Below are 24,832 nucleotides of genomic sequence, written 5' to 3'. Positions count from 1 at the left end.
ATGATAAAATACTAGTCTCATAGGATCTTTCCAAATACACTTTCGTTAATCCACTCTCCTTTTATAGTTAAGTAGGTATTTCATTTTGTAATATTTTTCTTATTGCGCTTAATTGGAAGGGACCACCCACAGAGATTTTTCACGCTCTATTAGACTCTGTGCTCCAAGCTCCAATACAGAGTCGTAATTTAATTATCTAGGAATAGGAATATTGTGCAAATGCACCACTCTAACATTACCTGTCCTTGGGGTAAAACAGTATAAAACCAATAAAATCATGCAGCATGAATTCAATGGCTTACCAGCAGCTGACATGCGGATTAATGGGCTGTTTACACTCCCGGGAGCCCAATTTAAAAGCGGACAATAAAATTGTGGAGTGGCATCCCGATAATGTGATTTCAACTAAAACCTGGGGAACAGAATACTTAACCCACCCTTTGTAAGCACAGAAATGTTTAAACAAGAAAGCTTTCTTTAGATACTTGTAACCTTAAAGTCAATCAACCTTCCTGAGGCTCCATTAGAATCGTCAAAAAATCACTATTAACGAAATGAAATAAGGATTATTTCAACCTACCATGAACTTGCCGTGAAGGTCGTCTCTAAGCGGGTATTAAATGAAACTCCACCATAATTCTATTGTGATAGAATATTTATTACCACAGTCCAAGAGAATCGATACCAGACGGCATTAATAAGTGATCGTTAAATAAATACCGATCGATTCTCAGTTTCATTAGTAATGGATATTTCTTTCTCATTACAGGTTACTGGAAGCAGACATGGGCTTCCACATTATCATAGACAGGAGGAAAGACCGATGGAATTCTGTCAAAACAGTATTATTAAGGATCTCAGTAAGTATTCAGAGGCTATTTCTTTTAGCGTTAGTTAGCCTTTTAGTTTTAGCGTTTCCAAACCAGACAAGCATGAGGCACTGGTAGAATAGGATGATGCTTAGAATAGTCAAGGCATCCTATTCTATCATTATTTATCAAAGACATAGGACTTTGATAAGTAGTTTACAAGCCCTCATTCCGAATTAAGGAATAAAACAATGTTTGTCACATAGATTTAATTGACCAGGATAAAAGTTTGGATTTCGTAAATCTCAGCAATATAGTTTAGCCTTTCGGGTAAGACAAGATGGCTCGCTTCCAATTCGTGCGGATACAATTATTAAATGAGTGTGCTATATCATCTACGCAAACATAAGAAGTAAGAAATATGTTCTGTTACGTAATGAAACACAAACACATAATCAAAAGTGGGTCACACGATTAACGAAAATCCAGAATTTCACGATTTCGTATAACACAACCATTCAGCTAATTGATTAAAACATAAAAATTCCTATATTTATGAACCATTTGCCCCAGAAACTCGTCAGTGTCATGTCTAGAAAATTAATATTACTTTTTCCTTTTTTCCAGGAATTCTTCCCTGGAATAATTCACGCAGTTTACGTACTTCGACCAGCTAGCTTCCTACAGAAGGCGCTGTCCGAAGTCAGTAGCAAATTATTTAAGGAGGAGTTCAGGTTCAGGGTGCTTGTCTGTTCTTCGGTTGAGGAGCTGTATGAGCACTTTGATAGGTCACAATTGACGGCAGATCTCGGCGGAGACCTACAGTATTCACATGCTGAGTGGATACAACAGCGAATAGTAAGTTGATGTTAATTAGATTTTAAATTAATTATCTGTAAGATCGGGTTTCTTTGACCCAAATTCTATAACCAATAGGAATCCAGAACAAAACGTATATTAGTCTAATAGTTTCGGTCAAAGTTATCCTGTTAATGGTTAAAGAAACCCGATCTTATGGTAATCTAAAGTTTAATATTATATATTTTTTTATCTATTTGTTACGTTTATTTACTTGAAAAGTTATTAATTTCCATTACTCTTTATTTTTACAATTAGAAGCTGCAGTTTCTTGAACATAAACCCATCGATACTAGCGACATCTAGTTTGCTACAGCATAACAACTCGTATCTATATCGCGCTATCAAAGTTTTTTACGTTCAAGAAACTGGAGAGTTCAATTCAGTTCAAATTGTTCAATGATGTTTATCCTTGCGCACTGAATTTAATGTGTGGAAATATGGGAAATTTCATGCAGTGCCGATCGCCTGTATGAAATACTGAGAACAATTACCTGAAATAATTACTCGAGTGTGTAATTTCAGTAATTTGAATACATTAAGAGTAACAAACTTTTGCTTGATTTTTATGATGCGCTCATCCAGTTATAAACAAGAATTATAATTATTGAAATGTATGTTTCAGGCACTAGAGAAATTTTCTACGTTAATGAAGGAAATCTCAAGTAAATTGGATGAGTTTATGCATGAAATTGTGGACTGCGATATGGGAAATGACCCGACACAAACCAAAGATTTATTAGACTGTCAGGAAAATAGGTGAGTAACAGTGGATTACCATGATATTATTATGATATTTCTTGCAGAACCTATGCACGCTCCGTGTATTTCGACACACATACTGAGTAATATTGATTCATTAAAAGTATAATAAATGTACTAAAATACTGCTGCCGAAACGTCACGCTTTTTATCCCTGAAAGGGCAGGCAGAGGTGCACATGACGGCAAGTAATGCCACTATATAATGTACACTCACTTTTCACCATTTGTGCTACATCTGTATCTCACAGTACTAAAATACTATATAAGATAGTTAAATAATAATGATAAAACCTCTTAGTTGTTAATCTACCATTTTTATATTTTTTTATTTTCTATTAATAAATGAAGAATAAATTATTCTGAATAATAAAAAAAAATGTTACTTTGGTTTCAGGTATAAAGCTTTAAAAACAGAACTGGCGTCGGCAACGTCGCAAGGCGAAGAGTTGCTGACGCAAGTACGGAAACCAAATCTTACTTATAATATTATCAGCCATGTTGCCGCAGTTGAAAGGTAAGATCTCTTGCTAATCTTTTCTGAAGACCTTAGTATTTTGTAACTACAATATTTAATTGTATCAATCGAAATGACCGTTTATCTTATTATTCTTGTATTTTGGACGAATTTCTAACGTCAGGGTTTAAAATGCCAGACAAAGAACATCTGAAAAATTACTAGACCTTGTCCAAATATCTTGAACTAAAAATTCATTTATATAGTATAGCTACTTGTCCTACGTCACATAAAATCTAAAATACTTTCATTTGATTCCAGATTACTGGTGCAACTGGATGAGACTGAGAAACAATTCGACAACTTCTGGCAAAAACATTCCACGAAGCTAAACCATTGGCTTAAGTTCAGAACATTTTTATTAAACTTTAAACAAATGCAGGTACTTAACTAATTACGCTTAATCTAATTACAAAGAAAATTAATTATAATTAAGATTTCACCGGTCTAAACTGAAAATGCGATACCTGTTTATTTTTGTTCCGAAAGTCAAACATTGGTGTTCTTGGTGAACACACTCGATGAGATTCGTCAGGGTCTTTTGCTGGTCGAAACACGAAGTCGGAAGACCGATGTTCCACCAAATCGGAAACTGCCCGGTTGACGACCAAGTCCGAAATATCCATACATTTCTCATTACTCTCCATACCGTCAAAGTTTCGAATATCCTTCCGTTTCTGAGCGTCCAGTTGAAATGTTAACTTCTGTATTTTTCTCGTTTTATCCTCCAAACGAGCTTTAAACTCCTCAGCTTGCTTCGACTTCTTGTTACATTCCGTTTGTAAATTGGCAATCTTCCTTTTACAAGTCTCCAATTCAGCTTTTAGTTTCTGAATGTTTAATGTGTTTATTTCTTCCATACATTGTAGTTTCTCTCTCGCGTGTTTCGCCACGGTCTCTTGATATAATGTTTCCTGTTCAACCTGGTACGCCCAAAATGACATCGCCCGCATAGCAATGTCCATAATTGTGTCTGGTCTCATGCCTGCCAGAACTATCGACTTGAAAGTTTCATTGGGCCTCAAATCCGCTTGTATAACATCAAACTTATCACGTAACTCAGTCCCACAAGCTGGACAGGTCAATGAGTTTTCAGCAGTTCGTTTAAATTCACGTTTTCCGTGTTCGACACAAAATGCGTGCGAACATGTAGTTACCCACGCTTGATTTGATAAAGACTTTCTGCATTTACGAAAGTTGCACACAATTTCCATAGCCATTATTGCAAACACTTAACTTATATTTTTCATTACAGGAATATAATATTAAATAATTAATTATCAATCTTATTTAATTTTATGCTTACATTGCTAAATTCTAAAAAATCTATATTATGTCAAATATTTTTTTTTATAGAACCATGAAGAACCACGTATCTTCTTTTTTTTCAATTTACTTTTTTGATAGATATTCAGCCTCCTTATTTACTTTTTTTAAGAAGTAAAAGGACTATCTTTTCTTACTTTGTTTATAAATTTTAAGATTTTAAGTAGTAACAAAATGTATTTGTTTCTAGGCTACTTTAGACAATCATCTAAAAGCAGCATGCGATATGACGGAGGTGGGCGAGACAGCAAACAGGGTAGACAGCCTTCTACAAGAGGCTGGCGACTTTGAAAAACTATGTAACTGTGATCTCGATACTGCAACCTCAGTCATTGACGACGGTAAATAAATATTTTTGTCTTATGAAATTTTGTTAGTAGGTAACTACGTTTGTAAATAATATAAACCTTTTTTTACAAAATCGTACAAATCAATAACAGGACATCTAAATAGAAGAGAAAAAAAATACAATGTTCGAAATTTAAATGTTATAGACTGTCTTTTGTTTTGCTCAATGAAAAATTGTGTGTTGTATTTTGTTATTCGTAATTAACACGAATTATTAATTTATGGTTATTGTGTTGTTTACGAAAATAATCGTTTCTTTCTGTTTTATTTATATCAATTATAAATAAGTAAGGTTTCGTTTAATGTGAGGGAACTCCAGAAAAATACAGAAACACACTAACACTTCATTTTTTCTTCAGGAGAGAAATTAATGCAAGACCCGTTAAGTCAAGTCGACCACATAGAATCAAAATGCGAAGAACTGAGACGAACGAGCGCTTTACTATTGGAAAAGATTCAAAAACGAAACTTATTACTGACTAAAGCTAGAGAACTAATGGACAGGATAGATAAGGTAACTCTTAGTTTGTTTTCACGTAACTTAACGTAACATTACTTCCCAAAGAAATAGGCAAAAATGTTATATGCACTTCAGTTTATTTCGAAAAACTCATGCATGTTCCTTTTTGTCTTAAGTTATTATCACTTATTATCAAAATTGTTGGTTAACCTGTAGTTGGCGACTATAAAGTCCAAAACTGATTTATATGTATTTACTGTATTTAAATACCCTTTATATAGAAACTACTGGTACACCCTTAATATATAAATAAATAAATAATCACAGTAGGAAATTAACCTTATTTCTTACATTAAAACAAAATCTAGTAGGTAGTCCCTACTTTACTAAGTAATTATACTGACCTAATTCGTTATTTGATCATCATACTGTTTGAAAACTATTGACAACACTCTTAAATGAGAAATTGCTTGGAATGGCTTGTAGATGCTCTTGTTAATATATTTTTTTGTTAACAGGCAAACGAATGGTGCACAACGGGCGTAGAAATATTAGCCGGCGAAGGAGGATTAATAGCAGTGGATAAATTACTGGAAGACGCTGCCAGTTTCGGACTAACTGCTCCCGACCAGTTCCGGGACATGCTGATGCAGTCAGCCACGCAGGAGACCAGGGCTTTAGTCACCCAGGTAAACACTCTTGTAAACAACTGCAAGGAATAATAAATTAAATAGATATTAATGGTGGAAAAACCAAAACTTAGTTCCGGCTTTGGATACATAGAAATCACAGAGCGCTACCTATGATCCTTGCATCATTCTTTAGTTTCCATCACATCCATGCATCTTACCCTAGCATGCTGGACATCCCGGTTAAGAGTGTTCCACACAACACAATGGTAGAGCCTGTTCTAAGAGAACCTAGGTACCTCGAAAACCTCTTAGTAATCTTACTTACGTCTACCTACTCAACATGCCATAACCATCTTAGCACACCTCAAAAATAAAACAAAAGCTATACTATTCTGTTTGTATAGTGAAACCACTTGCAGAAACTAGTACTTTATGCATTTATGTTAAGAACTTTAGATAACTTAAGAATATGCATTCCAATACCAAATGCTTAGAAAGGTGAGCACGAATCTAGACACACGGCAGTGTGTCCGCCAAGTTCGAGCAAAAAAACCGACACACCGGCCGTGGGTTATATTACACGAACCATTTCGGGCCAAGTTCGACCCACCTATAACTCAAAATCATTTTATCTACGCATATGAAATTTGTAGTATCTGTCGAGATCTACTTACTTATCTAAAATACAAAATTTCATTAATGTACCTATTGTAGGTCTTGAGATATTGACGTCAGAAAATCGCTATTTTTACTATACACTCACTGACTGACTCACTCATCAAAAACCTAGACCACTTCCAATGGTCGTATTGACTTGAAATTTGGCATGGAGGTAGGTCTTTAGGTCAACATGCATTCTGAAAATGGCCAAGTGTGAGTCGGTTTTAAAAATAATGAAGGTGTAAATTCATACCCCTAAGGAACTAAAACAAAAAAATTATCTATATCTTCCAATGGTCGTACCGACCTAAAATTCGTTACGAAGGTTTGTATTTAGTCAAAGTAAAGTAAAATTAGAAAAAAAGAAAATAAACCTTACAAAAATAAATGAAATCCCACCCAAAACATAAATGTGAAAGGCTGCCAAGTTCGATAATATTGGAATGCTTCGCCTATAAAAGAAGTGAGATCTAAATAAGTACCAAGTTCCATACACAGACCTCAGTTAAAAATGATATAACTTGGCAAGTTTTAATAGAAAATTATATACTTGACTCATTGCGTTTAGTAGGTTTATAACAAAGTGTGTGAAAACTTGCCAACTTGTTATATCATTTTTAACTGAGGTCTGTGTATGGAACTTGGTACTTATTTAGATCTCACTTCTTTTATAGGCGAAGCATTCCAATATTATCGAACTTGGCAGCCCTTCACATTTATGTTTTGGGTGGGATAAAAATATCTGTGTAGGTTGACACCTTGGATTTATTGCGTTGACTACGAGACGTTTCTATGACCAATATACTGTAAATAAAATTAAAGTAGACGTAACGTTTAACAGAATGTCAGTGTTTTAGACTAGGTTTCATGGTAGTAAGTTTTTTTCCCTTTTGCATTATTCTGCACGCACTACTCATTCCCAGATCATTTTAAAAAACTCCATCCAAAGGTTGTCTGTAAGAAATCGCCGTGTGTGATGAGACCGCTTATTGTACTGTAACTACTATTACAATGTAATGTGTTTTACGCATGTGTGCAATAAAGTATAAATAAATAGAAACAGAAACTACATAATGTCGCCTAGTACAACAAATTTCAATTTAGAAAATCTCCTTACATACTGTTTTAACTTCCACCACGTCACACAAGAGTAAAATAACATTCTAATCCTCCTAATATTGTCCTTAGGTGGCTCAAAGAGTAGAAGACGTGTGGCTGATGGTATCCGTGAAGCGAGCTACTCTTCAAAGGGCAGCAGCGAAGCCGGCGCGGCCTGTCCAGTCAGTACCACCGCAGAGTGCAGTCATACCAGCGACCAACCACCAGGTTAGTTATATTCACAGCTTACTCGTGTGATATTTGAGGATGCTCGACTAGTTTCGAGGCACAACCGGAACTCATAATCAGGCGACTAACGCTGTGTAGCTAACACAGAGTGACGTATTCATACTAAAATCAGGTCGTCAATGTAAAATACTGCTGTGTAGGTGTAGAACTCGCCAAAATTGGCCATTTCGAATAAAATGTAGAAAAAGAAATAAACTAAGAAAGCAATATTGATGAACTCACCATATAAGTAGCTAACGGTTACTTTTGGGCTAAACTTGAAATTGACTAATACTTCGGTACTTTTAAAAGGTTCGGTACCTTTAATTTTGATGATACACTGTCTATTTAATGTTTAGTCGATATTTTGGAACAAACTTAATTTTAAAATCTGTTTCACGTACTATTTCCTATTTTCTTTATTATAGGCACCCTTTACCGTTTTACTACGTTTATCAAAAAATCTAGCATCTTACAAGAGTAGAGCTTACAAGAGTTTGTGTGGTTTTCTATGTTTTACTTAAGGATATTATAGGATTAGGCTCTGTTATAAAACAATCTCTTAAAATTTAAAGTATTCAAAAGTGAATTTTGATTAGACAACACATTAATTGAACTTAGGTTGGTACAACTCATCAAAATATCATTAACGAATCCCATGATAGAAACCGTGACCTACTTGTATCCTTTTTAAAACAAGAATACAGTTTGTATAGATTCAATATACATATTTTATACAACAATATTCATTCAGTATTAACATAATATTAAAAACATGGTGTTAAATGAGATGTGCATCTCATTAATCAAGCCTAACACTCGTTAGTCTGCTAAATAGGTACCTAGCTGAGCAGTAAAAGCAAATGGCGTAAAATGCTTATCTTTACTCATAAACCCTGACGTAATTACTTTAACAATCAAGTGCAGTGTTAACGCATGCGACACCTGCGCGACCACTTTCTTGCGCACACGCATACTCGTGCATTGTGACTGACCGATACGCGCCGCGAATGTAAAGGAAACTACTTTAACTACCTGTTCTGCCTGCCTTCTATGAAAGTTGTCGGGATAATGACTCAGGCCGAGGGACTGATTGCTTAAGGACTTAATTACATTACAAGTTTCATTAAGAAAGTTGATTTGTGTCTGTCCGATAAAAATAAAAGCAAATCTAAATTGAAACACGACATTTTGATGTAACATTGTTACTAACATGTTTAGGTAATGTTTCTGTTCGTCTATAAATCTCACTAAATTAATTTATTCTACAATAATCCACGATAAGTACTTAATAATATGTAGTTACGTAAGAACCTCTAAGTGAGGCTACCGCGTTAGTTTGCCTATGGTTAAACCATATAACTATATTTTCGTAAATTAAACATAATAACTCTCTAACCAATAACACAGGAAAGCCAGATACGCTTCCGGCTATAAAACGTAGTCTCGTTATCTTTAATGAAGACAAGTGAATCGCGCGATTTATCGCGAATCGGTTGCAAAAACGCGCGTAATCTGCGCTATCGTGTAGAAAGTGCGCACAACCCGCAGAGGTCGCGCACTGCGCATGTCAAAGCGCAGCTTTCATTTCATATGGGTTGTAATCATCATCACTAGTAACTGCCAATGCGTTTCCATTGTTAGTTTAATTTACGACTGCATAAATCTGACTAGACTGAATCCAATAAGCAACGGAACTTGTTTAAGGCTAGGAAATTGAACACGCAGCTGTTCAGTGCACAAATTATCACAATAATAATGAAGTATCCTCCGAAGTCAGCGAACAAATAAATCAGTAACCTTTTATAGGTGGTAAAACGTATTAACAAATACACTTTCTCCAATTATTTGCATTTCGATTTAAGGACCAGCCAACTTCACGTATTTACTTCGAAAAAATTCAATAAAGTGTCCATTAACCACGTACCATATCAGATGTTATCTAAAAGGGAGAAATCGAAAACCTGTTAAACTAGTAAAAGCCAAAGGATTGCGTGCGTCCGCAAATAGACAGTTTCTTTGCGAGTTTGATTTCCTCAGGGAAATGGATCTATACAACTGTTAGAAATGTTTGCTTTCGATGTTATTCGGCTTGTCAATAACATATCTTTATAAAATGCTTTCATACACTACAACAGGGTAAATAGATTAACTTAAATGTATGGATTGCGTTCTCTTTTCTAGCTATAAGAGGGATACAATATTATTTATTTTTTCACACTGTAGTGTTGACACTGCACTACAAACATTCCACTGCCACTCACATATAGATAACTAAGGAATAAAATAGTATACTAATCGAAACGGCTTTAAAATATGGCTCGTCAATCACTATTAGCCGTTCACCCAAATTCAGGTTCCTAACGATTGGTTTTTTCATCTCTTCCAGAATGTCCGTATACGAAAATAAACTTTGCTTCCGTGTCTATTTTAAATAATTCTCTCGTTTGATCGCCTTCGTAACATCAACCTATTGACCGAATGTACGTAACAGACACTAATTTAACGACAAATTCAATCTTGCAACCTCGATAGAATGACTTATCGTACATCAAGCAGATAACACATGTTTGTTTTGGTGCGGGCTCCTTGCTTTTCTTATTTACTCTGTCAAAGATACAATTTTATTTTAAGTCCTATCTTTGAAATAGAAATACGCAATACACATATTTACTTAAGCACATATTTTTCCACAAACATCATACAATAAAATTAATTGTTTCATGGCAATGATAACTAACATTCTAAATCTAAAATGTACATATTGGTCAATTAAACGCCTAGATTTCCATCGTATTTTAAAAAATATTCCATTTCCTGCGAAAATATGCATAAATTATGTTAAGTAGATAGAGACACATAGTTTTCCTTATTAAATTATTATTATTGCCTAATTTTTGACGCTTTCTTTTTTAAGAATTATTAGAGGAAGACAATTTATTGTCAGTGTACTCCTACGTTTTGGTATTCAAGTATTCACGTACACGAGCGTAATAACAATCAAACATAACGTTTTCTCTTTATGACCAGCCATAACAAATGGATAGATTATGGATCTGTTATACTACATTTTAATTTTCTTCTTAAACTACCCATAGATGTTTCTAGAAGCTGTAGCTAGCCGAGCTTATACAGAACAGCACACATAACAGTAAAGCCATTTGCTAGTTAAAGTTATATGTAGGTACCCTACATTACGCTGCAGGTCAACAGTAAATATCTACCTTAGAAGGATGCAATAGGTACTTGATACATTTACTACCTCGTAGATAAATTACTGACTGATATATGTACCAAGACGTAAGACTATGAGCATGATATGTAGGACATGAACCATTGACGTGATTAAAATGTATTTTCTGACTGGTTTCACAATCACATACAGATGAATAAAAATGTCAATCTTCTCAAGCACATTGATCACGAAACGAGTGGTGGTCGTTAAGCCAATCAGTATGTATGGGATACCATATTGTCCACAGAGTACATACATTTATGGTATAGTAAACTATGGTGTACCATTGACAAATAAGTCTCGCAATAATATTTTATGGTGGTAGTGAAAGTGCATAATAATGGTCACTGTGACCATGGGGTAATGGCGCAATATCCGTGAAACACTATCGAGGATAGAAATAGGGTCTAGACAAGGAATCTTGACTAGTTTCTTTAAGGGCTCTTTAAGACATACGAGTACGTAATGGAAATGCGGAAAATGTTAAGATTGTTTAGAATTTGCATTAAGCATGCATGTGATGTACCTATTCTGAATTTTAACGAAATGTTAAGGTCCTAGAAAATGTAAAATAGGATTTAGGCAGTAAATTATTTAAATAAAAAATTAACGATGTCTCTTCAGAAGGTAACGATTTCAAATAATCTTTCAACGTTATAAAATGAGCCATTAATGTTATTCACACTACACAATCAGGCAACATCATATATCTTGCAGCTTCCTTTCGTGCTGAGAGCAATAAACGGAGGTGCGATTATAATTCGCGAATGAATATTCAATCGTAGCCATTAGATTTGTAAATGGACAAATTTGCAACAGAACGTTGTCTGTATCTATTAACACACTTTATCGTTCCGCGTTCCATTGACCTAATGCTCACATTTACATAGGTACTACAATTTAATACATATACACAATATTTACCCCGTTATTATATAATAGCTACGCTTGTATAATAACATCTTTATAGAAGTTCACGCTAAAAGTAGATCTGAACCAAGACAGCTTTCCGATTAGAGCTATATTTACCTGTGTATAAATATTTCAGCAAATAATAGAGAGAGCAGAAAGCTACTTTGTTTATTAGGTTGATAAAATCCTGTTAAATCCATTTTGGTACCGTACAAAGTCAGAACCTAAGTAAAGCTACTTAATGAGCTTCCCATAGAAGGTCTTAGCGAACGTTCCAATAAACTAATACGAAATGTGTAGTATGTAGGTAAACGTCAGATGTGAACCAATTTAACCGGTTGTATCTATCTGACCGCTCCTCGTCGATGCATAGTTCGCCACAGCTGCGTTTGCGCACCGTGTGGCAATCGGAATCAATTGAATTAAAGAGCTACGGTCGACAATACCTATTCAGAAAGTTCACGACCCTCCATTATCTTATCCGACCTCTTTCTGTTGACACAATCACACTCACTTTTATCCTTTACCAACGATTACTAATATTTTGACATTTGCTCTATCAATTTATGCGTTGCAAAATGTAAAGTCGTTTAGCTAAGCTTAAATTGAAAGTTATTACTACGTGTGTTTTCAAATTACTCTATCAAATATTAGCCATTATTTTGTGTTGACTTTAGTTATGACATTTCATAACGGCAACGTTGTGGTTGCAATTAGTACGAATAGGTAGGAGACTAACTGACTACTTACATACTAATGATGTTGGCACTCCTAAAAGTTAGTATAACCACATCATGTTAAGAAAACAACCTAAAATGTATTCATTTCTCAATACTTAATTATTACTTAGAATATATTATAATTAATGCACACATTATGTAAACTTTATGTGAATTATAGTGAAAAGTTCAAAGTTAGATACACAGCAGTATAACGAGGATTAACAACTTTGGTAACATCAGGTCTTGGTTATGTTTACGTATAACAGAACCGTCCTAAATAAAATTATCATGCACTACGTAACAACCTTTCCAATACTGGCTTTACTTCCCGCTTCAAGGAATGTTGGCATCAAGGCAAGTTGGTGACAGGACTTCGATCATTCATAATACAATATCACTTTAACATACCAAATAGATATTACATATTAGTATTGCACACACGTGGGAGTAACTCTCGATTAATAAAAAAACATTGACCCTAACATATTGTCATATTATTTCAATGCGTGGGCCTAATGTTACTAAATTGTAGAATCATTTCAAGGTTCCAACAGTTTCCTTACGTTCAGAAGTCGCTACGATACAAAGGATTTTTTGTTACTTTAAAATTTTGATGTCTCTGAAGGTTATTATATTTTTTATTATAAAAAAAAGTAATCCATCGCTGGTGCCTCAAGATTTCTTATACTACGTGCACAGCTGTTAGGGTGAATGGACTCCGCGTGGTTCGGTTTACAAGTCCCTTGTAATGTAACCTTAATCCTGGTAGCAATACGGCTTATTTTCATTGACCAGCCCCTTATATGGCTTTTCCTGTCATAGAAAATTACATTCCCGATTGTACAGGACTCCGCTTAATTGGATTTGAGATTCCTTCTACGTGAAACTCACCGAGGCTGGTCGCTGGAGTAATATAGCTTTGTTATTATATTCTGCAGCCTCGCACAGCCTGGTTACATAGTAAATGGTAACATTCCATTCCCAAGGTGAGCAGATTATGGTTTAGTGTTTAGTACATTTACAATTCATAAAAATATCTTATGTCATGAACGACTAAGATAATACGTAGTAGTCTAGCAAACAATTGCACGACTCTATATGCATATACTCGTAGGCAAAAAATAAGATTTAGGTTTTTGAGGGAGAGAGCAGGTTTCTTCTTCTTGATAAATAAAACTCTTCGAGGTCGTATTTCGGAATGATTTATTCGTCAAAGATCCCTACCAATATATACAGTTACCCTATCTCACTTACACACTAAGTACACACCGCAATGCTTTTTGCAACCGACCAATAGCAGCGCAGGACCGATCGCGCGAGTTTGACGTCGCGTCCGCGAGAGGGCGCCGCCGCTCGCTCGCGTCGCGTGGCCGCGCCGCCGCTTTAAAAAGGCGCGCTCCCCGCGCCGCGTCCCTTTCGCTCCGGTGCCGTCGACGTGTGCAGACGCCTCTCCGCTCGTGCTATCTCGCTGATCGCCGTGTCTTCGTGACTCCGTGTTCCTCGTGCTCAGCTTCTGCTTGCTTGCTGCGTGTGTTGTGTGTCGCTTGTGCCATGCCGTGCTTCTGCATGTCTTGGTTCCAACAGCCGTCAATAGAAACTTATACAAACGTCTTTTTCAAGACGCGTTTCTGTACAGAAGTCAAAAACGTAAACAACCGTCTTTCTCAAGACGTGTTTCTGTGCAGTGGTCAAAAACGTGAACAACCGTCTTTCTCAAGACGTGTTTCTGTGCGGAAGTCAAAAACGTTAACAACCGTCTTTCTCAAGACGTGTTTCTGTGCAGAAGTCAAAACGTAAACAAACGTCTTTTTCAAGGCGAATTGCTTCCTCGTTTCTTGATAACAGAAAGAGTCAAAAACACAACGTATCCAAACGTCTTTTTCAAGGCGACTTGCTTCACTGTTTCTCATTAACATAGAAAGTCAAAACAAAGGTAACGTCAGGCGGGGCAAGCGCGCCAACGGGGTAAGCGCACCTACCATAAAAATATCGAAAACTACAGATGTAATACAACTAACGACATCTTACATCAATGCAACAAACTCAAATGCAGTTCTATTTCAACATAACAGATGTCTCTGTTCACCATAACTTGACGTAACCGCCATTTTAGTTTTAGTGTCATTTAAACCTGTTACCAGAGATGAGCTCGTGTTAATTATCTCCTTAAATCCCCAAAAATTTTATGTGTTGCGGCAAACCAATAAGGTGAGTACAGAATTTTGTTGTTTTTCTTTAAATCTGTGGCTGTATTTTAGTCCTATCTAGTGAAATTAATATTTTTTTATTGAATTTAAAATCTTAACCTCAAAATAGTCAAGTGAGGCAAGTGCGCCTAAATTTTTAGTTATATGGCGCACTTCCCCCAAGCCAGAAGTCGTCAACTTTTATGATTTAGTTATTTTCTTAGCCGACGCACGACAGCCTCGGAAAAAAGAATGATTTTAGTTCGTATTAAGAATTTAATCTCTAGATGTGATGGAATTTTTTGTCGGTTTTTTCTTAATTTCTTTTTGAAATTAAATTTTTACGTTTTTTAAATTTAACGGTATAAAAACGTTATTTTAACATTTTTTTGCGAAAAAAATTAATTTTTAAGTACTTAATGCATAAAAATATAAGTCTGATTTGATTTAATAAAGATTTCTTTTACTCTAGACAAACATTTTTATTTAAATACACCAGCATTCACCTTAAAAAAAAAACACATTTAAGGTTTAGAACCCCTGATTACAAGTTTATGGCGCACTTGCCCCAAATATGGTATAGAAGCTGCAGTAGCCTATAGAATGAGTAAATTAAAAAGAAACCAAGAGTAATGAGTTCATTTGTTTGTTCTATTAAGTATATTATCAGTATTTCTGGTAACTTGAAATTTTAACGTTATTTTTTTATACAGGCGCACTTGCCCCGTTTCCAGAGGCAAGTGCGCCTGTAACCATGTTTTCCAATTTCGTTGAAAATAATGTAAAAATATGGTAGAATGGATATTACCAACGTTTCTTGCAGCTACAACAATCCAAATATTGATAATTTAATAAAAGTTCACTCATAAGTCAGCATTAAAAAAATGTTTTGCGTCGAAATCATCTATGCAAATAGTATGGCGCCCTTGCCCCGCCTGACCTTAATTGTTTGGTTCTTCACTGAGGTATGGTAAGGGTAAACTGGTTTTGCACGGAGGTACGGTATTGGTAATCTGGTTTTGACGAAGGTAAATCGGTAATGTAACATGTCGCTATATCACTCCCCCCTAAGCGAAGCGTACATTTGGTTTCACTGTTCGGCCGGTGCGGGTGACGTAGGCTTCGCGCGGTGGGGCGGGGGCGGGTAGCGGCGTCCGCGCGTCGTTGCTTGTGTGTGTAGTTGAGGTACTTGTAGCGCTCGACGTATTTGATGAAGTTGAGGTTTTGTGTTCTTCTTCGTTGTGTAAGTATGCCAGTTTATCTTCGTTGAGTAAGTATGCCGGTTTTATTCTGTCTATTGAGACGACTGTAGTTCGATTAGGCATCTGTAGGGTAAAATTCTTCCCGTCGCGTTGAATCACCTTGTAGGGGCCATCGTAGGGAGGTACAAGCGGGCTGCGCACGGTGTCATTGCGCACAAAGACATGTGTACACGTGGTTAGATCTTTGTGTACGAATGTGCGTACGGTGTTTGAGTGTGGTTTGTTGTTCGTGGATAACGTAGACATTGTTTCGGTCAGCTGACGGACGAATTCGGCATCGTCAATGTTCGGCTGTGTAGGCACGAAGAAATCCGATGGTACACGAAGCGTAGAACCGTAGGTCATGAGTGCCGCGCTGACTTCCTTGTCTTGACGAAGTGCTGTACGTAATCCTAGTAACACCGTTGATAACTCGTCGCTCCAGTTTGTGCGCGCGCATCTCGCCATGAGTGCTGACTTCAAAGTGCGGTGCCAGCGCTCGATTTGTCCGTTGGCTTGCGGGTGGAAGGCTGTAGTTCGTATTCTTTTTATTCCGCATTTCTTCATTAGTGAATTGAACAGTGATGATTCGAACTGTCTGCCTTGGTCCGTCGTGATGCGTAGTGGGCAACCAAATCTTGAAATCCACCCGTCGAAGATGGCTTTGGCGATCGTGTCCGCGGTGATATCTCGGACTGGTATCGCCTCGGGCCATTTAGTGCAGCGATCGATCATCGTTACTAGGTACCGGTAGTCATTCGACGGCGGCAGCGGTCCCACGATGTCAACGTGTATGTGCTCGAAACGTTGTGATTTTTCGAACTCGCCGAGAGGACTGATAGTGTGCCGCTGTACTTTTCCACGCTGACAACCGATGCATGTCTTCGCCCATGTTCCGACTTCTTTGTTCATGTTCGACCAGAAGAACTTCGTTGACATTATCTTCCTCGTAGTACGTACGCCTGGGTGACTGAGCTCGTGTTGCGCTTTGAATGCAGCAAAACGATATTTCGCGGGTAAATACGGACGTATGTTGCCTGTTGATGTTTCGCAGATAATCGGTCGTTGACCTCCGGGTAGTGAAATACTTGTGAACTGTAGGTTAGGTCTTGACATGCAAATCTGTAGTTCTGAGTCGTTTTCTTGGTCTATTGCGAGTTGATTGTAGTCGATTGAAGTTTCTGATAGGTCGATTTCTTCAATGCGTGATAAGGCGTCGGCCGCTTCGTTGTTATCACCGTGCACGTACTTAATGTTCGAACAAAACTGGCTGATGAAGTGAAGTTGGCGTTCTCTTCGTGATGTGTCGCTGGTACTCGGCGATCTTGTTAGTGCATAAGTAAGAGGTTTGTGGTCGGTGAATATCGTTAGGTCGTTGCCCTCTATTAGTCGACGGAGATGTTTGACGGCAGTGTACATTGCTAGTAATTCGCGATCATATACACTGTAACGTCGCTGTGTTTCACTCATTGTCTTCGAGAAAAATGCTAGCGGTTTCCACACGTTGTCCACTTGTTGTTGAAGTACGGCGCCGATGCTTGAGTTAGATGCGTCGGTATATAAGCGTAGCGGCGCGTTATGTATCGGGTGCGTGAGCGTCGTAGCGTCGAGAATGCTTTGTCGGCATTTCTCGAAGGCTTGCTCTGCTTCTGTGGTCCACGGTATCGGAGTCTTGTCTTTCTTCTTAGTGTTATGAAGATATTTATTTAGTTCGTGTTGATACTCGGCTTGATGGGGTAGGCAGCTGCGGTAGAAGTTGATCATGCCGAGAAATCTTCTTAGGTCTTGCACTGTTTGTGGTTTTGGGTAATTAACTATGGCTTGAATTCGTTCTTGAGTAGGTTTGATTCCTTCCGGTGACACTTCGTACCCGAGAAACTCGACGTTTTGTTTATCGAACTCGCACTTATCGATGTTTAGACTGACGCCGTAGGTATTTAGGCGTTCGAGTACTATTTCGATGTGACGTCGGTGTTCGTCTTGATTCTTCGAGTGCACAAGTAGATCGTCGATGTAACAAAACACGATGTCGTCGAGTCCTCGTAACACTTCGTGCATGAATCTTTGAAACGTTTGTCCGGAGTTTCTTAGGCCGAATGTCATGCAGTTGAACTCGAAGAGACCAAATGGAGTGATTATTGCGGTTTTCTGTGCGTCTTCTTTAGCGATAGGTATCCAGAAGTATGCCATCTTGAGATCGAGTTTTGAAAAGATCTTCTTGCCGTGGAGTTGGTAGGTAAAATCTTGTATACGTGGTATAGGGTATCTGTCGGGTACTGTGACGGCGTTTAGTCTTCTGTAGTCGCCGCAGACTCGAAGTGAACCGTCTTTCTTCTTGACGACGTGCAGTGGACTCGCCCAAGGACTGTTTGAAGGCTTGCAAATACCCATCTCCATCATGTGTTCGAACTCGAGTTTCGCTGCTTTGTATCTGTCGGGCGGTAGAGGTCGCGCACGTGAGTATATAGGTGGTCCTGTTGTCTCGATGTGGTGCGTCACGTTGTGTTTAACTGGAGTCTTCAATGACATGGGTCGCAGAACGTCTGGATACTTCTTTAGTAGGTCGTGATAGGCGTGATCCCGGTTAACTGTGTAGACGGTTTCTTGTTCGGAGCTGTTGATCTTGATTGTGTTTACACTGAGTTCGGTGACGCGGTCGATGAGTTTTCTTCGGTGTAAGTCGACTAGTAGTTGGTGATGTACTAGGAAGTCTGCGCCTAGTATTGATGTGTTTACGTCAGCTATAACGAAAGTCCATCTGAATCGTCTTCGCAAACCTAGGTTGAGTTCGAGTGTGCGCTCTCCGTAGGTGCGAATTTCGGTGCCGTTGGCTACGAATAGCTTGTATGCTGTCTTCGCCGGCTTCCAATGTTTCTTGTTTCTTGTTGATAGAACTGAAATGTCGGTTCCCGTGTCGATTAGAAATTTTTCGCGCAAGTTAGTATCGATAATACAGAGTCGGCGGCTTGTTTGGTTTACATCGACGCCCGCCAACGTAGATGTACTTTCTAGTTTTCCCGCTTCTTTGCACACGGTGGTTCGCATTTGCGTGCTTCGTCGCCGAATCGGTAGTGGTAGCGACATAACCAATTCGGGTCGCCAGGCTTGATGCTACTCTGCCCACGCTGTCTGGATCGTGATTGCGAGCGTGAACGGTTGCGATGTGAGAAGCGCGAGTAGCGGCGGTAGTTTCCCGCGCTTTGCTGGTTCGTACGGAGTTCGGCGATTTCCAGGGAAAGTTTCTCTATTTGTTTCGATAGTAAGGCGAATTGTAAGTTTTCTTGACACGCTGTTGTGGTTGTTGCGACTGCGTTGATGGAAGTAGGCTCGAAGTGCTCCATCATTTTGTCAGCCATGGCGGCTAGCATTTCAAGTGACGACTCGGTGTTTACGGAGATTACGGCGCGTATTTGTGTAGGAAGTTGATTCAGCCACATTACTTCTAACGCTACGTCGGACAAGAGTTTACCGCTGAGGGCACGCATCTTGCGGAATAGCTGGCTAAGCTTCTGGTCGCCGAGCTCGAGACCACTGAGTAGTTTCTGTAGCTGGCGATGGTTAGATTCTTGATACGTGGATATTAGTCTTTCCTTTAGCGTGCTGTACTTGCCGGTAGCTGGGGGGTTCAGGATGATGTCGGCGATCTGTTCTAGGTCGCTGTTGCCGAGCAGTGGTACGACGAGGTTGAATTTCTGCTCCTCTCCTATCTTGCTGGCGGCGACGGCTGCCTCGAATTGCGCAAACCAGAGGCGGGGATTTTGCCGCCAAAATTGTGGCAATCTTGCGGGCAGGGATATCGTCGCCACGTCGCTCTTCACTGTGGTTACGCCGTGGGCGTCACAGAATTCTTCGCTGGTAGCCATAATTTTCTTTCTTCAGACTGGCAGGGATTCGACGTCTTGATATTATTTTCCTTTTCCTGTGTTCTTTCTTCTCAGGAGGGTCACCAGTTTTGAGGGAGAGAGCAGGTTTCTTCTTCTTGAAATAAAACTCTTGAAGTCGTTTTTCGGAATGATTTATTCGTCAAAGATCCCTACCAATATATACAGTTACCCTATCTCACTTACACACTAAGTACACACCGCAATGCTTTTTGCAACCGACCAATAGCAGCGCAGGACCGATCGCGCGAGTTTGACGTCGCGTCCGCGAGAGGGCGCCGCCGCTCGCTCGCGTCGCGTGGCCGCGCCGCCGCTTTAAAAAGGCGCGCTCCCCGCGCCGCGTCCCTTTCGCTCCGGTGCCGTCGACGTGTGCAGACGCCTCTCCGCTCGTGCTATCTCGCTGATCGCCGTGTCTTCGTGACTCCGTGTTCCTCGTGCTCAGCTTCTGCTTGCTTGCTGCGTGTGTTGTGTGTCGCTTGTGCCATGCCGTGCTTCTGCATGTCTTGGTTCCAACAGCCGTCAATAGAAACTTATACAAACGTCTTTTTCAAGACGCGTTTCTGTACAGAAGTCAAAAACGTAAACAACCGTCTTTCTCAAGACGTGTTTCTGTGCAGTGGTCAAAAACGTGAACAACCGTCTTTCTCAAGACGTGTTTCTGTGCGGAAGTCAAAAACGTTAACAACCGTCTTTCTCAAGACGTGTTTCTGTGCAGAAGTCAAAACGTAAACAAACGTCTTTTTCAAGGCGACTTGCTTCCTGGTTTCTTGATAACAGAGAAAGTCAAAAACGCAACGTATCCAAACGTCTTTTTCAAGGCGACTTGCTTCACTGTTTCTCATTAACATAGAAAGTCAAAACAAAGGTAATTGTTTGGTTCTTCACTGAGGTATGGTAAAGGTAAACTGGTTTTGCACGGAGGTACGGTATTGGTAATCTGGTTTTGACGAAGGTAAATCGGTAATGTAACATGTCGCTATAAGGTATTACCACTCCATTTCAAATGTCAACCACAAGTAATTATTACTTTTTGTTTGGAATCTAGAAGATAAACACGTTAAACGTCCAAGATCGTGCGTCTTTGTTAATGAAACTTAGAACTGTTACTGAAACAGATTACAATTAACAAAATAGACTTTTGTCTTGCTTGATTACCTTTACCCTTTGTCTTGCTTACTTTCAGAATTTAATTATATCAATTTATTACTCATCTGCACACAAATGAATAATCGTAAAATATAACAATACGTGAATTACACATTTAAATTACCATTGCAGTTTTTGTTGAAGCCTTTCCATACCCAGTATACCCAGCAGCACAATGTAGAATGAACCATGTTTCTTTCGGGCACACCTGTTTCCTGCCACTAGCTAATGCATATAGCATTGTCTTTGTTTTTGTCCCTCTTCCGTCGCTTTGTTAAACCCTGGTCGATTTATGAGTGATCTATTATATTCCGTTGTGCAAGTGCACTCTGAACATGAGCTTGAATTCGATGTGGGAAACCTATCACTTCCCAGACTAAAAGCAAAACAATTGAGGCCCAGAACCCCATTATATTTATGGTACAGTTTCTATACTGTCAATGTGAAATTACACAATACAGAAACCTTACATGTGAAGATAGATTTTTCCAATACGTCACTGGGTAAGAACTGTTTATTTCTATTGTGTTATCTGCAGTTACGTATGTCGTTCTAGGTAGCGTTAGTACTATTATTTTGGTTTGATCGTCTGTATACCACGACATACCAAGGCACAATTTAAGAATCATATCTACTAACATTTCCAAACCTCTACATCTACTTTAACAATCTTGTATTTCCAATTTTGTAATATAAAATGCTTCAAGTCATCCGCAAAATCTCCAAGTATGATTGCGTGTAGCCTAAATGCCGTTCGCCCACTTATGACCGTATTTAGCTTGTTTAGCTTTGGTCAGTTAAAAAGACTGCTTTTGTAACAGCGATTTGATGTTTTATTTATTAACAGCTAATTCATTAATATTAAGGTTTGGGGTACTGGTCTCAGAACAAAGAATTTGTTTTGTGAGTAATCAGTAAGTATCTTGACTTTGTCTGATCAACTAACTAGCTAACACAATATAATTTTAACTATGAGACATATGCTAGTTATTTTGACGAGTCTGTATTGTTTCTATGCATTGTTTTTCTCTGGTTAACCACTTGAAAAGCTAACAAATTCCTAAACCCGGAAAATGCAATGCAACTAGGTCAAAATGGGACTAAACGACGTTACCATTACTTAACACAAGTGATATGATAAGAACAGTGTCAATAAGCAACATACTTGTACTTTTGTGTAACAATGATAAACGATATAAGAACTTGGACGCCCGTTATTATGTTTTGTATGTTAGTCAGTCGGCAGGCCACGTTCTCCTTCATTCCACCCACATCGGCCATTCACAGACGCTGTTTTTGCAGGAACTCATTAGCGGTAGATATCTAATTTAACTCTTTAAAAGGGGAAAATTATTCAAACTAGAGAAGGTAACATTAAGAAAACCATTAAACTTGTCCCGTACTTTCGCATTTAACATCTATTTTGCACGTGTGTCACTTATAAATTAATAGTAATGAGAAAATTAACATTTTTATTCCTACTCAGTGCTACAAATTGACTGGAATACGTCGGGGAAATCGAGATGCAAGACATTCAAAGCTGCTTGTTGCAATCAAAATAGTATCAATCATCGCATAGATCACGATTTCTAATTGCCAAACCGATCATGTCTGCGCCTGGATCGACAACAAGAATTTGAAGTTCAATGCCGTAGACAGCAGCACCTACAAAAACGATGACTTCGCACCTCTTAACAAAAAAATTGATTTCGATTTCTGCAAATCATCCCATCGTATTAATACTTGCTCGCGTATATCCGAGTGCTACTAACCCACAACAATTGTTCCTAGTCGTGATTTTTTTAAACAGTAAACTTTTAATTATATTTTTTTAGGAGGCCGTGTAGGTATATGATCACTACAACCTTTCAAAGCAATAGGTCTTCGTGTCTATTTACCACATGGCAAATTATTATTTACTTTACACTCGCATTTGGTTTATACAAATATGGGCATGGCAAACAGCCGCTGGCGCAACGGTAGAGCGGATTATGCGCTAGCGCAACCGGTAATTTACAAGGGTTTTCTGATCACACCGCTATATTTAGAAGCAAGCAGGCTTTGTCAATTAACGAGCTTTCATTGCCGCATACTGCTATACATTGTTATATGACTGTGTTGAGACACCAAAGGAAAGTCTTTGCCACTTACTTTCAAATACATATAAATTGCAATACGTTTGTGCTCCAGTTTCCGAAAATATCCGAATCACGTACACATCGGAAGCTGGTGACACGGAACGGGATCGTTGATAGAATTCTCACACGTCTAGACATTTGATTGATTTAATGAATTTGGTAACCCTTGGAGTTCTTTCGGTCCGTCTATATTTTTTTTTTTTACAAATGTTCATGCGGTGACTATTGCCAAACTTCTTACGTTGCAATTTTTGTTAATTGTGTCTCATATAAAATTAACATTTCGCCAGTTGTTGGTTCTTACCTAAGCCAAACCCGTCGGACAGATTTTAAATGAGAAAAGGTAACTTTTAATTAAAACATGTAACCTGGGGCGAGTGTCCCAACAGCAGAATCATTACAAACCGAAGGTCATTCACTAGCAGCCACTTTGATACTTGAAGTGTTGGTATTGCGGAGTTATGACCGTGACATTTAGAAAATATTAAATCATTGAACTTGGAACCAGCCAAACGAAACCAAATTGCTATTTCTTACTCTAATTACACACCAGGTACAAGCAAAATGGTAGTTTAGCTATAGCAAATCATTTTAATCAGAAGATGCCACGCTAACTTTACAGGCTAAAAAATGATTGAGTTGTTCTTAGCTTACTAAATTAAATCTTATCCGAATGGGATTTATTGTTCAGTTTTTTGGGATAATTATGTGTCAATTTATCACTCATCTCTACAACTTTTATGATTATTATACGTTTTCATGTAGAAAACAACGGTATTGTGTAACTCAACCTATGATCTGACACAATTATTACCACTCAATTGTACAGAGTACACGGTGTGTTAGCAATAATGCATTAAATTACTCAACTGCTTTTGTTAATTAATCGTATTACCTCATTTATATCAGTTCTAAGCATTTTAATTCGTGGGAAACCCATTCTGTTTGCAATTCGTGCGAACTTTAGTTAGGACATGAGGATTGTTCGTTTCGTTAGCAATCGCATAAATTTTAAATAAAGTAAAATTGAACTGGAAAGTGCTACCTGTCGGTGATTTATTTGCATGAAACTGAAGCGAAGAATGCATGTTTGCGTTAGATATTTGTCAACAAAGCCTCACGTCAAATTGAATGACAATTATTTACTACGCTCATCGGTTTGCCTCGATTATTCAGTTTCATCATCGACGTGACGAGGGTGTAATCCAATCATTGTTTTGGAATTACGAGCAATTCTTGCCCGCAGTCCGTGTGTGTTACGTGCTGTGCTGTGCTGCCTACAAATAAAATAAAATATAAAAACAGTTATAATGAAAATTTCTATATGTTTACTAGGTTTGCATTGATTGCTATATTTTACCTAATACCAACATGTGCAACTAATAAGATTTATAAGTGATCCCTATCTATAATCTTTTTAATTTCGTAATATTTCGGATAGTTATTCAATTTAAACACGTTCCAAAGTTATTTAAATTTATTTATCCTTATTACCTTTTTTAGTATTTTTCCAAACTTTTGTTATTTGCGCTTACGGAGGACTTCTCCGTCGGAGGAGAGTGCCAGGCGCGGTGGGTTTTGAGCGCGTAGTAGTCTGCCCGATGAGCCGTAGCGCGGCGGTCTTGCCGCCACGCTCGCGTAACCTTACCACTGCTCATGTGAATTTTTGACGAT

At 38.2% G+C, this 24,832-nt stretch overlaps 2 protein-coding genes across 10 annotated transcripts in view; one reads left to right on the top strand and one right to left on the bottom strand.

Moving 5' to 3' along the window:
• LOC118272332 (guanine nucleotide exchange factor DBS) overlaps window positions 1-24,832 on the top strand; it is a 96,119-nt gene that overhangs the window by 47,371 nt on the left and 23,916 nt on the right. For all 9 annotated transcript variants that reach the window (XR_004783357.2, XM_035588728.2, XM_035588797.2 and 6 more), the window contains exons 3-11: window positions 770-860; window positions 1,437-1,667; window positions 2,293-2,426; window positions 2,826-2,945; window positions 3,207-3,327; window positions 4,462-4,612; window positions 4,979-5,133; window positions 5,598-5,768; window positions 7,560-7,697. Coding sequence is in view for 8 of the 9 variants with exons in the window: in XM_035588728.2 (XP_035444621.1) it covers window positions 770-860; window positions 1,437-1,667; window positions 2,293-2,426; window positions 2,826-2,945; window positions 3,207-3,327; window positions 4,462-4,612; window positions 4,979-5,133; window positions 5,598-5,768; window positions 7,560-7,697 (1,312 nt within the window). In the remaining variant the exon portion in view is untranslated. The remainder of the gene's footprint in view (window positions 1-769; window positions 861-1,436; window positions 1,668-2,292; window positions 2,427-2,825; window positions 2,946-3,206; window positions 3,328-4,461; window positions 4,613-4,978; window positions 5,134-5,597; window positions 5,769-7,559; window positions 7,698-24,832) is intronic.
• LOC126911509 (E3 ubiquitin-protein ligase CCNB1IP1-like) lies at window positions 3,337-4,261 on the bottom strand. Its single transcript, XM_050699017.1, has one exon. It carries the CDS (start codon window positions 4,163-4,165, stop codon window positions 3,377-3,379), a length of 789 nt encoding a protein of 262 aa, XP_050554974.1. The 5' UTR covers window positions 4,166-4,261; the 3' UTR covers window positions 3,337-3,376.

Source organism: Spodoptera frugiperda, chromosome 15 (assembly GCF_023101765.2).
Source record: "Spodoptera frugiperda isolate SF20-4 chromosome 15, AGI-APGP_CSIRO_Sfru_2.0, whole genome shotgun sequence".
NCBI classification, from domain to species: Eukaryota; Metazoa; Arthropoda; class Insecta; order Lepidoptera; family Noctuidae; genus Spodoptera; species Spodoptera frugiperda.
The sequence above is the reverse complement of the archived record's forward strand: the minus strand, read 5'-3'. Positions and strand labels throughout refer to the sequence as shown.